At 48.5% G+C, this 12539-nt stretch overlaps 1 protein-coding gene across 1 annotated transcript; it reads left to right on the top strand.

Annotated features, from left to right (window-relative positions):
- Positions 1-325: 325 nt before the first annotated feature.
- VIPAS39 (VPS33B interacting protein, apical-basolateral polarity regulator, spe-39 homolog) lies at positions 326-12399 on the top strand (the record flags this gene model as incomplete). Its single annotated transcript, XM_010087751.1, has 18 exons — positions 326-428; positions 1700-1843; positions 2844-2882; positions 3225-3289; positions 5456-5512; positions 6394-6486; positions 7137-7170; positions 7604-7706; positions 7795-7822; positions 8008-8081; positions 8641-8716; positions 9011-9145; positions 9694-9735; positions 10130-10219; positions 10619-10705; positions 11225-11314; positions 11633-11737; positions 12009-12399. Coding segments are annotated over 18 exons (1386 nt in total), but the record flags the coding sequence as incomplete, so codon positions are not given.
- Between the last annotated feature and the right edge of the window lie 140 nt (positions 12400-12539).

The following is a 12539-nucleotide window of genomic DNA, read 5'->3' as shown; positions in this document are numbered from 1 at the left end:
CGAGGGCGCCCGCCTAGCCCCCCGCGGTAGCCAATCTGAAATGTCATTAGGACCGCGGCTCCTCGCCTGTGCACCGCCCTGCATTTCCTGCTGGTTGGGCTGTCAGGGGCTGCAGAGCTGTTGGTGGCCTTTGGGTTCCCCCTGGGGAGGAAGGGCTGCTGTGTCTGTTGAACACCTGCAGGCGTAAAATACTTTCTCCAGAAGAAGCAGTGGAAGCTGAAGAAGCTGTATTCAAAGCTCTGAGGGAGATCGTTTGAAGGTAATAGGAAACAAAGCACACTGCAACACTGGTGGACTTTATACAAGCTCTTTCTTTTGTCCATAGCTAAAGGAATCCAAACGGGCAGTGAATAGCCTGCGGGATATCGTTGATGATGATGATGATGATGACCTTGAGAGGGTCAGCTGGAGCGGAGAACCTGTGGGAAGTAAGTGCAGAAGTACTGCAAGTTATCCTTGAGACAAAGGGAGTTTAGAATTGCTGGTTAAGTCATGTTGTTTAGTGAGATCAGGAGTACTACTTGGTATCTAATATAATTCTAGTCTCCTCAGGTCCCATTGTGAGCCACTTGATTTACCTCTGTGGATCCCCTGAAAAGAGAGTGAGCAGAAGGCCAGATTACATAAAGAGGAGGAGTGCAGACAAGTGGAGGGAACTCACTGTGTTTTTCCCAATATGTAGCCCAGCTTAGAGCAGATATTTTGGAGGTTATGGCTTGATATTCATCATGCTTAGCTGGCCTGCAGGATTCTAGGTGATCATTTCCTTCACACTGCTGCCTGAAATGTCACTATTTAAAGTTCTCTGGGCTTTGTCTCCACAGCACTTTTGCAAAGGTTAGTGCATGTTTATAGACTGACCCATACGCTTGAAGTTTGGAAGGGAATTATAAGCATTAAGCAAATGCATTTCTAGTGATGATGGGAGCGAGCTCATGAGTCACAGTGCTGACTACAGTGCTTTGGAGTTCACGACTTGCAAAATACATGGCACTTGCTAGCCAGTGCCAAACAGTGAAAATTTACATTTGGATCACCCAGAGGGCCTTCAAAGTTTCTGTTCTTGTCCTATGCTCTAGCTCCTCCCTCTGGTTCAGTCCATTTGTTTTCCCACCCAAGGTTTCTACCTATCAGCTTTTTTGCTCTATCACCCTGTCCTAAAATGTGTGTGCTGTGCAGCTACGTGAAGAGAAGGAAAAACTGAAACAAGCAGGAGGGAGACATATGCATTGTTGCCAGCGGCATATGCACATTGGTAGCTATTTTATCTGTGAGGGGAGGAATTCAGTATTCAGGCAGGTATGTTGTTTTGCTTCTGTAATTTGAGGTAATGCAAGGATTCTCTGTCTTGCTCTATACCTTTAGAGCAAGGATTATCCTTTACCCCATGTTTGTATGCAACAACATATAAATGTTGGGTAGTGTATGGATTTTTTATATAAGCCATAACCAGCTGTACAACATTGCTGAAATCAACCAATTCTGGAGGACAACGTGCAACTTTTTAACAAGCAGCATTACACCAGATTGGGATTCTGTGCACTGCATCTACTTAGTACTGGGAGTCAAAGTTATCAGGCTGTGCTGTTGTAGAACTGACCAGAACACACTTGGTAACATTCCTGATGTGCCATAAGATCTTTCTTTACAGATTGATATTCTCCTTCTCTGTTATAAATGACCTCTCTCTGTACAATAGGTATCTCCTGGTCAATCAAAGAGACATCCTCCAGCAGCACTAGCTCATTGGAGGGCCGAGACTCCAGCCTACAAAAGGGGTCTTCCTCCTCTGCTGCTTTTCCCAAACAAGTTTCCTCCTACTCCCTAAGCAGCCTATTCAAAGGTGAGGTTCCTCATACACAGTATGGACAAATGGGTTTTCTCTGAAGAATGTCAAGGAGCAATTGTGTTACCTTATGTAAATAATTTTCTCTTAAGTGTATTGCAATACAGGGAAGCTCTGATCTCTCTTCAGTGTGGGAATGCATGTCTTACTGGTCAGAACTTGTAAAATGTCTTGTGCAGAAGATTGCATGCTCTTCTGATATGGGAAGGGGCTTTGGAGATTATGGCTTAAGAGCCAGTTTCCACAGAACAGCAAGGTAGAGCACAGCACTGTACAGTGGTCTGTTTGTGTGGTGGAAAAGTGCAGGCTACAAAGAGACTGGCTTGACCCATGTGGCCCTCATTTGATCAGTACTGTAGAGAATACAGGTTGATTGTCCTTTATTTGGAGCTCAGCTGGCTGCTGCTGATGTTATAGTTGGTTCGGCAAACACATGGTAGCAGCAGTGCTACGTAGCATAGCTGGTTCTGGGGAGAACTGCGCAGCAGGTCACGGGGAGGCTTACACGGCTTGCAAGAGTTCAGCTCTGTTGTCTCAAAGCCAGACAACAAACCAGCTTTTACTTTGCTTCTCTTCCTCTGGGGTGGTTTTTACTCTCAACTTTTATTATAAAGTGATAATGAAAGGCATCCAAATTGCAGCCCTGGTGAACAAAGCTGTCCGTGTTGCCGTGGCCTAAGCAGTGCTGGGTGCTTGAGCCTCTGCTTGGCCGGTAGATGAGTGAGTTCAGGCTCTCTCAGTCAGACCTCAGCAGCAAGAAGACAGACAGGGCCAGGGTGTGATATGGTTTGTGATGCCACAGACAACTTAAAAGCCTTAGACCGCAAGCAGGTGAGCCCCAGCTATGCTGATGTAGTGTGAATCACTGTACAGGGTGGCTTGTTCTGCAGTAGCATAGCTGCAGTGCACTGGCTTGCAGTCTAGGCTTGTGTTCCCTCTGCAATAGATGTTGGTGGTGAAGAGACAAGCCTCTCATGAGTGTTTTTTTCGATTTCAGGACGAAACAAACTTCCAAGTTTCCAGTCCCTTTCGGATGGTAAGTTTTGAATCCCTGCCTCATTTTGTGAGGGGTTCAGATTTGCGTAAACCAAAGCATTTCCAAAAAAAGGAAAGTGTCATCTTCCTTATGTTGCAGAAAGGAAAACTTAATAATGGGTTGTCTGAAAGTCATTCAGCAAGGAGGTGAAAAAGTTCGCATTATGGTTTAAAGTGATCTGCTTATGTACAACTGATGACTGTTGGGTTTAGAGCAACTCTGTATTGCCATTTGGTGCTTGAGTTTGGGTCTTCTACCATGAAAACCAATAAAAGGGCAGTTATGGAAGTGGGTGTGAATCAGGATTTTGATGTGCTACTCAGCTTTGCCTTTCCCTCTCAGCCCTCTCTGACATGGGAGTTAAAAACTACGCCCCAGAGCTGCGCAGACCGAAAGCTGAGTACAAGGTGAGCAGCCCGTGTTTGTAGTGTGCTGAGATCAGAGTACTGCCAGAGCTTCCTACTCTATTGGTTTAATGGGAAGTGATTAATCAGTCTTTCGGACAGCAGAGGGCAATGCAGGGAACAGGACAGGGAGCTGCAAAACACAGCCTCACAGTAATTTAGGTGTTCTCTGCTTTTGCTCACAAGTAGGGAGCTTTGCTGGGGGTCATAGTTACTCCTTCTCCTAATGAATCGACTGACAGTCTTTGTGAGAAGGATTTCTAAATAGTGCTTTGCCTGTAAGTTGTTTTCATGCTGGGTCAGCTGAATTGGCATCATGTGTGCTTTTTAATTTTTTTAAATCTAAAGGCCTCTAAATTTCTTGTTCATGGATTGCTGGGATAGCACAGATGGACCTGTGCAGACATGGAGTTCCAGTTGGCAGAAATGTTCTTCTTCCAGATGGGCAGTGTTAGGTGTTGCAGAATCTAGTGGATTTTGAGACTGGGTGGATTCCTCCTGCTAAGCGTGAGGTTGTGGTTCCATGTCCCCAGGTCCAGCCAGTAACTGGACTGAGCACATATTCCCAACAGATACAGACATGCACAATACTAACACAGCTGCCCACACGGATTAACATAGACAGAAACCAATGCCTTTACCAACAGACACATAAACACACAACACTCGAGCCTGATCCTGAGCCTCCTTTCTGTCTGACCAGGGTTGAATTCCACTCTATGGGTCTCTCCAGTAGCTGTTTGTAGATATCTAGTTTGTTTTGTACCTGAATGCCAGACCCCAGTCTCCTCCAGTTGCTGGTACCTGGACCCTTGAGCCCCTAGGGTTCATGGTCCCATTCCAGTTCCTGGTACTCAGGCTGCTTATTCTACTCACTGGCTTGTTGAGCTTGAAGTTCGCTAGCATTCGTATGAACACATACGCTTGGAATAGAGAGCCCACCCACACAGAAGGTGGTTAAATACATAATCTCATGAGAATATAGGACAGAATTCAGTGATCCGTTGCAGGGCTCAGACAGACAGGCACACTAACTAGTCACTTGTTTAAACTTTGCTATCTTGTAGTATTGTACATTGTATATTGTACAGTATATTGTAAGTATTGTAAGTGGGGTGGAATAACGAAGGGAAAGTTAGTGGCAGCTTCGAACCAGTATCCTGATAGTGACAGGCTGAGGAGCTGCCTCTGGCCAGAGGTGCTAGAGGGAACCCTGGTACTCAGGACATTGGACACTCAGCTATACATCTGTACATTGACTTGAGAAACTTGTATGCAGTTGTCCCCTAAAAGGACTGGGTCAGCCTTTTTTTTCTTTAGATTTGGGCTTTCAGTGAATCTTCAATTAATTTAAAATTCAGTGTCCTCAGAGCTGGTTCTGGTTACTCCTCTGGTTACTCAGAGTTACAGAGTACTCTGGTACTCTTTTGAGGCAGAAGGCTGAATTACAACCACTGGCTTGAGTGCCTCACAAAGACTTAGATGCCTTCTTGGAGTCTGAGTTCAGGAGTGACTCAGGCCACCGCCACTTTTTGTCCAGTGCTTCCAGATTGTAGTGTCTGCAGGCTGCAGGGGAAGAGCTTTGGTCATTGCAGCAGCAGTAGCATATGACCTTAAGATGGTCTCGCTACAGGCTTCAGTGCTCTTGTCACATTGTACTAGTCCTGTGCAACTCTCCAGACACTTGACTGAGGCTGTTGTCCCTGTGTTCTCCACGCTGCTGTGGAATGTTCAGCAGCAGAAATCTGTCTGAATTGTAACAAGAAACTGACTCCTTCCCCCTCAGTTTTGGGTTTGTCAGTTTTGCTGTGTTTTCTTTATCCTTCTAAAAGCAACATTGGAGCTTTAATTTGCAAGGAGGACAACCTGTTGAAATGCACTTCTTTTAAAGGATGTAATGGTGGACCTTACTGAGGCAATAGAAAGACTGTGTTTTAGCATCTGAGCCTCTAGCTTCCCTCCCCACCAGCATGCAGAGTCTGAGGACCCAGCATCTGCACCTGAACGCTGTAGGGACACATCCTAGTAACAGCCCGCCTGGAGCAGCTGAGTTATAAGTCTGAAAATGGGCCATCACTCTGATCCAGCACAAGTGGAAAGAAGCTTGAGGACTGCTGTGCGTGATCTGGCCTCTTGAGGCTCAAGAGCTCTTCATTTTTCTTGTGGCAGGATTACAGCAATGATTGGAGCCCCAAAGATACAGTCAGGCGAATGCAGAGGGGCAAGGTAAGGACTTTGCACTCCTACCTGCTTGCAAGAGATGGAGGGTGGGTGGTTCTAAACTGCTTTACACTTCCCTATGCTCCTGGCTGTTCTGGGAGCAGGGAGCGGATCTGTGTTGCTTGCAGCATCTGGCAGGGACAGTGCACTGCCTGTCTGCTGCTTTGCCAGGTGGTAGTGCTGGGATCACACCAGCTCAGGAGCAGCAGGAGACCTTCAGGGTTTTGTTGCATTGTTTACTTGAGTTATCCCCTCAGCTAGGCTCTGACAGGAGGTGTTTGCTGCTGTGTCCCTCTATCCAAGGGTGTGGGGCTTTACTTCCCTTCTTGGTGGCAAATGGAGGGAGGAAGACAGAAGCAATCTTGGTTACACTGGAGTTGGAATCTTGGTCTCAGCTGCCTCAGTTTGCAGTGAGTGCACAGTGGTGTTTGCAGTGAACTTGTGGTTTTACTCTGCATGTGTCTCCTCAAAGGCTGAGGTGAACTAAAGGCTGAGAGAGGCCACAATTACAGGGTAAGGAGAAGGGAGGAAGAGTCTTACAACTCTACTTTTCTGGTCTCCTCTGTGGAAAGGGCCCTTAAGAGGTCCCTCTTCCTGTCAGGGCTTGTGGTGTGGAGGGAAGTTTTGCCTTGACAAGAGTGTTTGTGCTGAACTTACCCTATCCTGGACAGTAATGAGGGCTAAATCTGCAACCCCTGTGGACAGATCCCCAGGCGTCATGCAGCACGTGGTTTTAGCTAAATGAGAAGTTCTCCACTGTTTGGGAGGGCAGTGATTCCTGTTGCTGAAGGGCTCGTGGGGGAAGAATACGTAGTACCTTGGGGTTTGGTTCAGCCTGGGGATTGTCTAATGCCCCACATGCCTACTTATACCTCTTCTATCTTCAGGTCTGCTCTCTAGAGAGATTTCGCTCCCTGCAGGACAAGCTGGTGCTCTTGGATGAAGCTGTGGCAGGGCATGATGGGAATGTCATTACAGCTGTGAGTCCTGATGGGGCGATACAGGGCTGGGACTTCCTGGGTGACCCCACAAAGGGTGTTTGTGTGGTGCAGTTGGCCACCTAATCTTGCAAGATGAGGGGTTGTTCTTTACTTAAAACCAAGAAGTTACTGAAAAGTGTCAAAGCTTAAGACTGGAAAGTTCCTGCCACTCTGCAGAATTCATGTCAGGTTAATAACAAGGAACCTGATCCTTCAGCCTTACAGATATTTGCAGCAACTTCTTGAAGGCTGAGGTTTAATCTGCTCATTGCAGCACAGAGGATTTGAGGGGTCTCTCCAGTTTATCTGGCTTCCAAAGCATTAGGCAGCAAATGGGACTGTTGCAGAGCTTCCCTCATCCAGGTCTTTTAAGCCCTTGGATCTCTCATGCAAAGGGTCTCTTTATAAATCTTGGTCTCACTTACCTAAGCTCCAGAGTAGGAGCTTAGGTGGGCATCCAGGCAGCTGTGGCCTTGTCTCACTGCTTGTCCTGTGTCTAGTGGGTAGCAGAATTCAGTTCAGAGCTGTAAGAGCTGTGTCTTCAGAGGCCCTTTGCAAAAGTTTCCCCAGGCCTTGACCAGTTTGCTGTCTGTCTTAATTCTGGTGAAGACTGATCTGGTCAGCTGAGAGCTGCCTCTCTGTGCTCACAGGTCCTGATATTCCTCAAACGGACACTAAGGAGAGGTAAGTGTGACTGGGGTCAGGGTTTCTATAGTGTGTTTCAGTTAAGAGGAGAGGGGCTAGTTCCTTCACTGGGTGCAAGTCATAAAGAGAGCATCTGGGGTATTGCGACTTTACTGAGCATGAGTGTAACATGGGAGGGGGGGTGATGATGCCCACAAAGGCCCCAGAGAGGAGCTTTAAGCAGTCGTAGGTGGTAGTGGTGATGGGGTGAATGAAAATGAATCTGTAGGGGTAGCACATTACTGTGAATTCAGCTGGCAGCCTAGTGAACAGGCTCTTCTCCTGTGCTCTAGCCTCTAAGACTATGCTTTGAGTTGGGATAAGGTTGTTGAATCCTGCCAATGGCTTGCAACTCCAAGCACCACGCTTAGCCCCCCTCTGGCTTGGCAGTGCTAATTTACTTTACCTGTACATATCTCTCTCTCTCCTATAGAGATCTTGTTTCGGGAGCTGGAGGTGCGGCAGGTGGCCTTGTGTCATCTGATCCATTTCCTCAAAGAGATGGGTGAGCAGAAGTTGCTTCTGGATCTGCTCAGGTGAGTCTCTTGCCCAGTCTTGTGGTGGGGCTGAGCATCCTGTGAAGAACCTGCCTCCAAGTTAACGCTTTCTCATTACTTTTTGCAGGTTCTTAGACAGGACTGAGGAAGTTGCTGTGAGTATTCCTAGGAGCAGAAGCTCCATTTCTTCAGTGAAGAGGGAGTGTAGTGGGCAGGGGGAGGATGGCTGCAGGGTGTCTGGTAGTCAGGCGAGAGCTTTGCATCCCCATTTTGTCCACTGGAGTCCTATATCTCCCAAATGCACAAGAATAGACTGGGCTTCTTTTCCCTCTCCCTCCAGCTGTCCCAGTACCGGGAGCATTTGAACATCCAGGATGTAGAGAAAAGGAGGGAATTTCTGAAAGGCTGCATTGGGTAAGAAAAAATGCAAGAGGGTGGGAGGGATGTGGGTGCTTCACAGAATGTGGTAGTAAAGAAAATTAGACCTTTGTCCCACTGCCACATCTTGTGCAGTTTGAGAGCTGATGTTGGTTTTGCTTCAGTGGGAGTGGGGTGTTTTGGACACAATGTAGACCAGAGAGGAAGAATTTATGGTGATCACTAGTCCAGCAGCTTTTGCTGCTTACTTGGGGGCAAAAATGCTTCAGGGACCTTTGATCATTGACCCTTCACGTTGTGAAGGATGAAAGCTTGGTTGCCTGAGCACTTGAGGAAATAAGTAGCATCAGCTTTAAGTTGTTCTGTGAGAGATGCCACATAATTTTTCCTTCTCTGGAGCCTGTCTAGGAGAGAGCCTGTTGGAGAGGACAGCGGGGCAGGAGCTTGATTCCTGTTAGCCACTCAGGCTGGGGAGAATGGGAGGTGTTCCCTACATCTCTGTCTGTGGGGAGCATGTTTGGTAGAGAAGAGCATCCTTCTACATGTACTGTGTTAAGAGCTGCTGACAGCGTCTCCTTCCTCCATGTCTGGCCAGGCTGCCATTTTCAGCTGAAGATACCTCCCACATCCAAGACCATTATACCTTGTTGGAGCGGCAGATCATCATTGAGGTATGAAACCTTCCCTGCTGGTCAGGAGATGACTGGGACTAGCTGCAAGATCTGTTATCTGTCCCTAACTTACACCACTTTGGATCTATCCAGCCTGCCCTGGCAACTGTAATTTAATGGCTATCCAAGCTGCTGTGCCAGGCACATTTGTGAAATGCCAGAGCGAAGACTTCATGTCATGTTGGGGCTGTGCATGTGCATTGCTATCACAACACTCTCCTCAGGTCTTTACCCTGCAGCTAGGTCAGGCAGTTGTCCTGGCTCATGCTGACACTCTGTCTTCCTGTTTTGCAGGCCAATGATCGGCACTTGGAGATGGCTGGGCAGTCAGAGATATTTCGGAAATATCCTCGAAAGGCTTCAATTCTCAACATGCCACTAGTGACCACCCTCTTCTATTCCTGTTTCTACCACTACACAGAGGCTGAGGTGAGGATGATGTGGGAGAAGAGAAGGGTTATGTCTCATCCCTGTAGCCCTCAATATGTGGGGTGGTTAAGCGGGGGCATGTTAAGGAAAGAAGAGGAGGGAGATTTCATGTCTCAGGGAGACCTAGAAGAAGCCAGCTCCCCTGGTCCATGTGGGACCACTTTGGAGTTTTCTTTTGTGCTCTAAGATGGCACATTCAACCTGGGATGGACTGTTAGGGAGTTGCCTCCTAGAAACCACTCTCTTTTACTTCTGGCTCCAAGGAGCCAGAACTGGCCATTAATCCCATGAGGCTGAGTTGTGATGCTGGTCTTGGAAGTGCTGGAGGTGCACCAGTTGAGGATGTACGGGAAACCAGTCCAGAGAGTTAATGGGTGGGATAGTTGCTCTCTTCTGCTAGCTGTTCCTCCTGCAGCACTGACATGAGCAAAAGCAGTAAAACCTTGTGGAGATTCCCCCTGTGCAAGGCAAATTCCTTACAACAGGTGTCTGAACCTCTCCCACGGCCTGCCCTGCTGAGTTTGCACTGATATTTCTGCTTTCTCTAGGGAACGTTCAGCAGCCCGGCCAACCTGAAGAAAACATTTAAGGTGAGTCTCCTGTTGTTGTGGCAGCAGTAGCTCAAAATGTGGGGAGCCAAATGGTATTAAGGGAGGTGTCTGGATAGGAGGACTTCGAGGGGCTCCGCACTGAGAAGGGGAGGGGGCCATGGCATCCTCCTTGAGCAGGGTCATTCTGGAGGCTCAGAAAGGCAAGTGGTAGCCATGTGGAGGCTTTCACTGTGTGCACCCTGGCTGCAGCAGCACTTGCAAATCTCCTCTTCTAGCTCTCTGCAGCACTGGCCCTGGCCTCAGGCAGCATCTCACCTCCTTGTCTGGTGATTGGTGTGGGTCCTGACAGGGCTGGGGGCAGACACCATTCCTGTCCAGCCCACACAGGTCTTCTGAGGTGTGCTAGTGCTCTGACTATCTTTCTGCCGTGCAGATTCCTGATAAGCAGTATGTGCTGACTGCCCTGGCTGCTCGTGCCAAGCTGCGAGCCTGGGATGATGTGGATGCCCTCTTCACCACCAAGGTGAGCTGCAGAAAGCGTTGCTGGGGAACTCAGTTCCAAGTACTGATATCTGCTACTGATAGCTGGCTTGATCTGAAGTTACTGGACAGACTAGTTTTATTTCAGCAGGGCCCAGCACCTCTGCTGCAGGGTGTTGCGGTACGCTCCTCTCCCTGCCGAAGACCTCTGCTGTGCCTGTCTTGGCTGCAGCAAGAAGGTCAGAGAAGGTGGCTGCCCCCGTGTTCTGTGACCAAAGGGTTCACAGCCAACCTGCGCCCAGCCACACTGCATGAAGGGGGCTCTGCCCATGTTGCATATGGTGGCTGGTGGCGTATGTTTGCTGGCACTGGGGAAAAATATTTTTTTGTGGCTAGAGGGATGGCCCTTTAGGATTAACGTAGGGTTTGGCTCTCATTTCAGAACTGGCTTGGCTACACCAAGAAGAAGGCACCTATTGCCTTCCACCGGGTGGTGGAGATCTTGCAGAGGAACAATGCTCCTGTGCAGGTGAGTAAGTTAACTTCTGCTTTTGTCCTCCTGCTCTTTGTTGGTGTTTGGGGTGTGAATGAGTCCCCAAGTGAGCTGCCTCCTAGCTGGGAGTGGGGGTACAGCTTTGCCAGGTGGGCACAACATTCAGATGAGCAACCCATGCATCAAGAGGAATTGTGTGTCATATTGAGGGCTGGGTCTGACTGCAAGAGGGACAATGGGCACAGAGTTGTCTGGGAGCTCTCTCCCCACAGTGCATTGCCACCTTTGCTACGTTAACTTTTCTTATGCTTAGTCTGGCTGGCAATGGTTAACTTGGTCCATAGGAACAAGGTAGCCTAGGACCCTAAGCTTTGTGAGCAATGCTTTACTCCCTCTGGGGTCCTGACCAGTCTCGTCCTGGTCACTTGTTGCCTTAATAATGAAGGGGTCAAGTCTGTATGACCAGCAATCTTGAAAGGTTTTGTGACCAGGGTGAGAGAACAAGGCAAGAGGTACCTGCAGAAGGGAGCTGAGATGCTCTTCCTTCCCTTGCAGGTGCTGCAGGAGTATGTACGCCTGGTGGAGGATGTGGAGACAAGGTTGAACCTTGCTACCAAATACAAGTGCCATGATGTTGTCATTGAGGTAAGTCCCTGCTGTGTGTGTGAAGCGATGGGACAAGAGCCTGCTCTTCCTCCCTAGCTTTCCTATGCTCTGCCATGTGCCACTGCTGTCATGTGCCTGGTGGGGTTTGCTTATGCCTGTGGCCTGCGAGCAGTGACATGGTTCCCAGTGGAAGCCAAGTGAGCCAGAAGCGTGGCTGCTGCATTTGTGCTGTGGAATTGTGCTGTGGTGGGAACTTGAGGGGGGATTGAAGAGTTGCCCTGCTTATCTGCAGGGCATCATCTAACTGTGGAAGTGTTGTCCTCACGCACCTGGGTGCTGGTTTTGCTGTTTATCTAGACATACAGGGATCTAAAGGATCGCATCCAGCTGACAGCATATAAATGCAAGGTGGAGCGAGGCTCTGCAGAAGAGGAGAAGATAAACAGCATTCTCAATAACGTGGTGAGAAACACCTACTTTTTCTTCCAGAGACTCTCATGAGAAACAGAAGTAGATTAGGTGTAAGGGCATGTCTGTCCTATATAATTTTTATCCCTGCTAGGAAGCTAATGTTATGTTTGCAGTTGCATTCAGTGTGGGAATGAAGGGTGAAACTGACAGAAATAGCACCTTCTGGCCATAGTTGTCCTTGTCAGGGACTGGCACTCACTAACTTGGCCGCTGAGGGTTCTGTGTTCAGCACTGATGTTTGTCATGTCTCATTCTCTCTTAGCAAATTCGATGGAAGAACTGAGCACCTGCGAAGCAGCCTGCTTGGCTGTTGCCTTGCCAGTGAAAGAGGGAACTGCAAAACCCAGTCCAGTGCCAACAGAGCAACTCTGTTACTACTCATTGCATGATCAACGTTCATCAGTGACAGTGGGTGCCCGTGGCTTGTGGGACAGTGGCATTCAGACTGGTTGAAGGCAGCTGCTCCAATGTAGCCAGCAAAACCATGTTCCTGATCCACTAGGGTTGATTCTTTTTGGAATCTGATTCTCTTTGACTTGGCTGTAAGCCAGGCATCACTTTTGTTTATGGAGGGAAGTCGCTGGGCACAGCAAGGTTATGTTTGCTCTGAGTGGTGCCTGGGCTTATTCTTGCAAGGTTAATAGGTCAGTCACACTCATGGGTCTCTCCGCCAGACAGTGCTGCCCAGCCCCTGCCACATGCAAGCTGGCTTGGCCACCTCCAGTCATGGCTGTGGGTGGAGTAAAGCCTACTGAACTGGGTTCTCCATGCATCAGAGTGTGTTGGGGGGGAA

This window comes from Pterocles gutturalis, unplaced genomic scaffold, assembly GCF_000699245.1.
Source record: "Pterocles gutturalis isolate BGI_N339 unplaced genomic scaffold, ASM69924v1 scaffold27381, whole genome shotgun sequence".
In the NCBI taxonomy this organism is placed as follows: domain Eukaryota; kingdom Metazoa; phylum Chordata; class Aves; order Pterocliformes; family Pteroclidae; genus Pterocles; species Pterocles gutturalis.
This window is presented reverse-complemented; position numbering and strand designations above follow the sequence as displayed.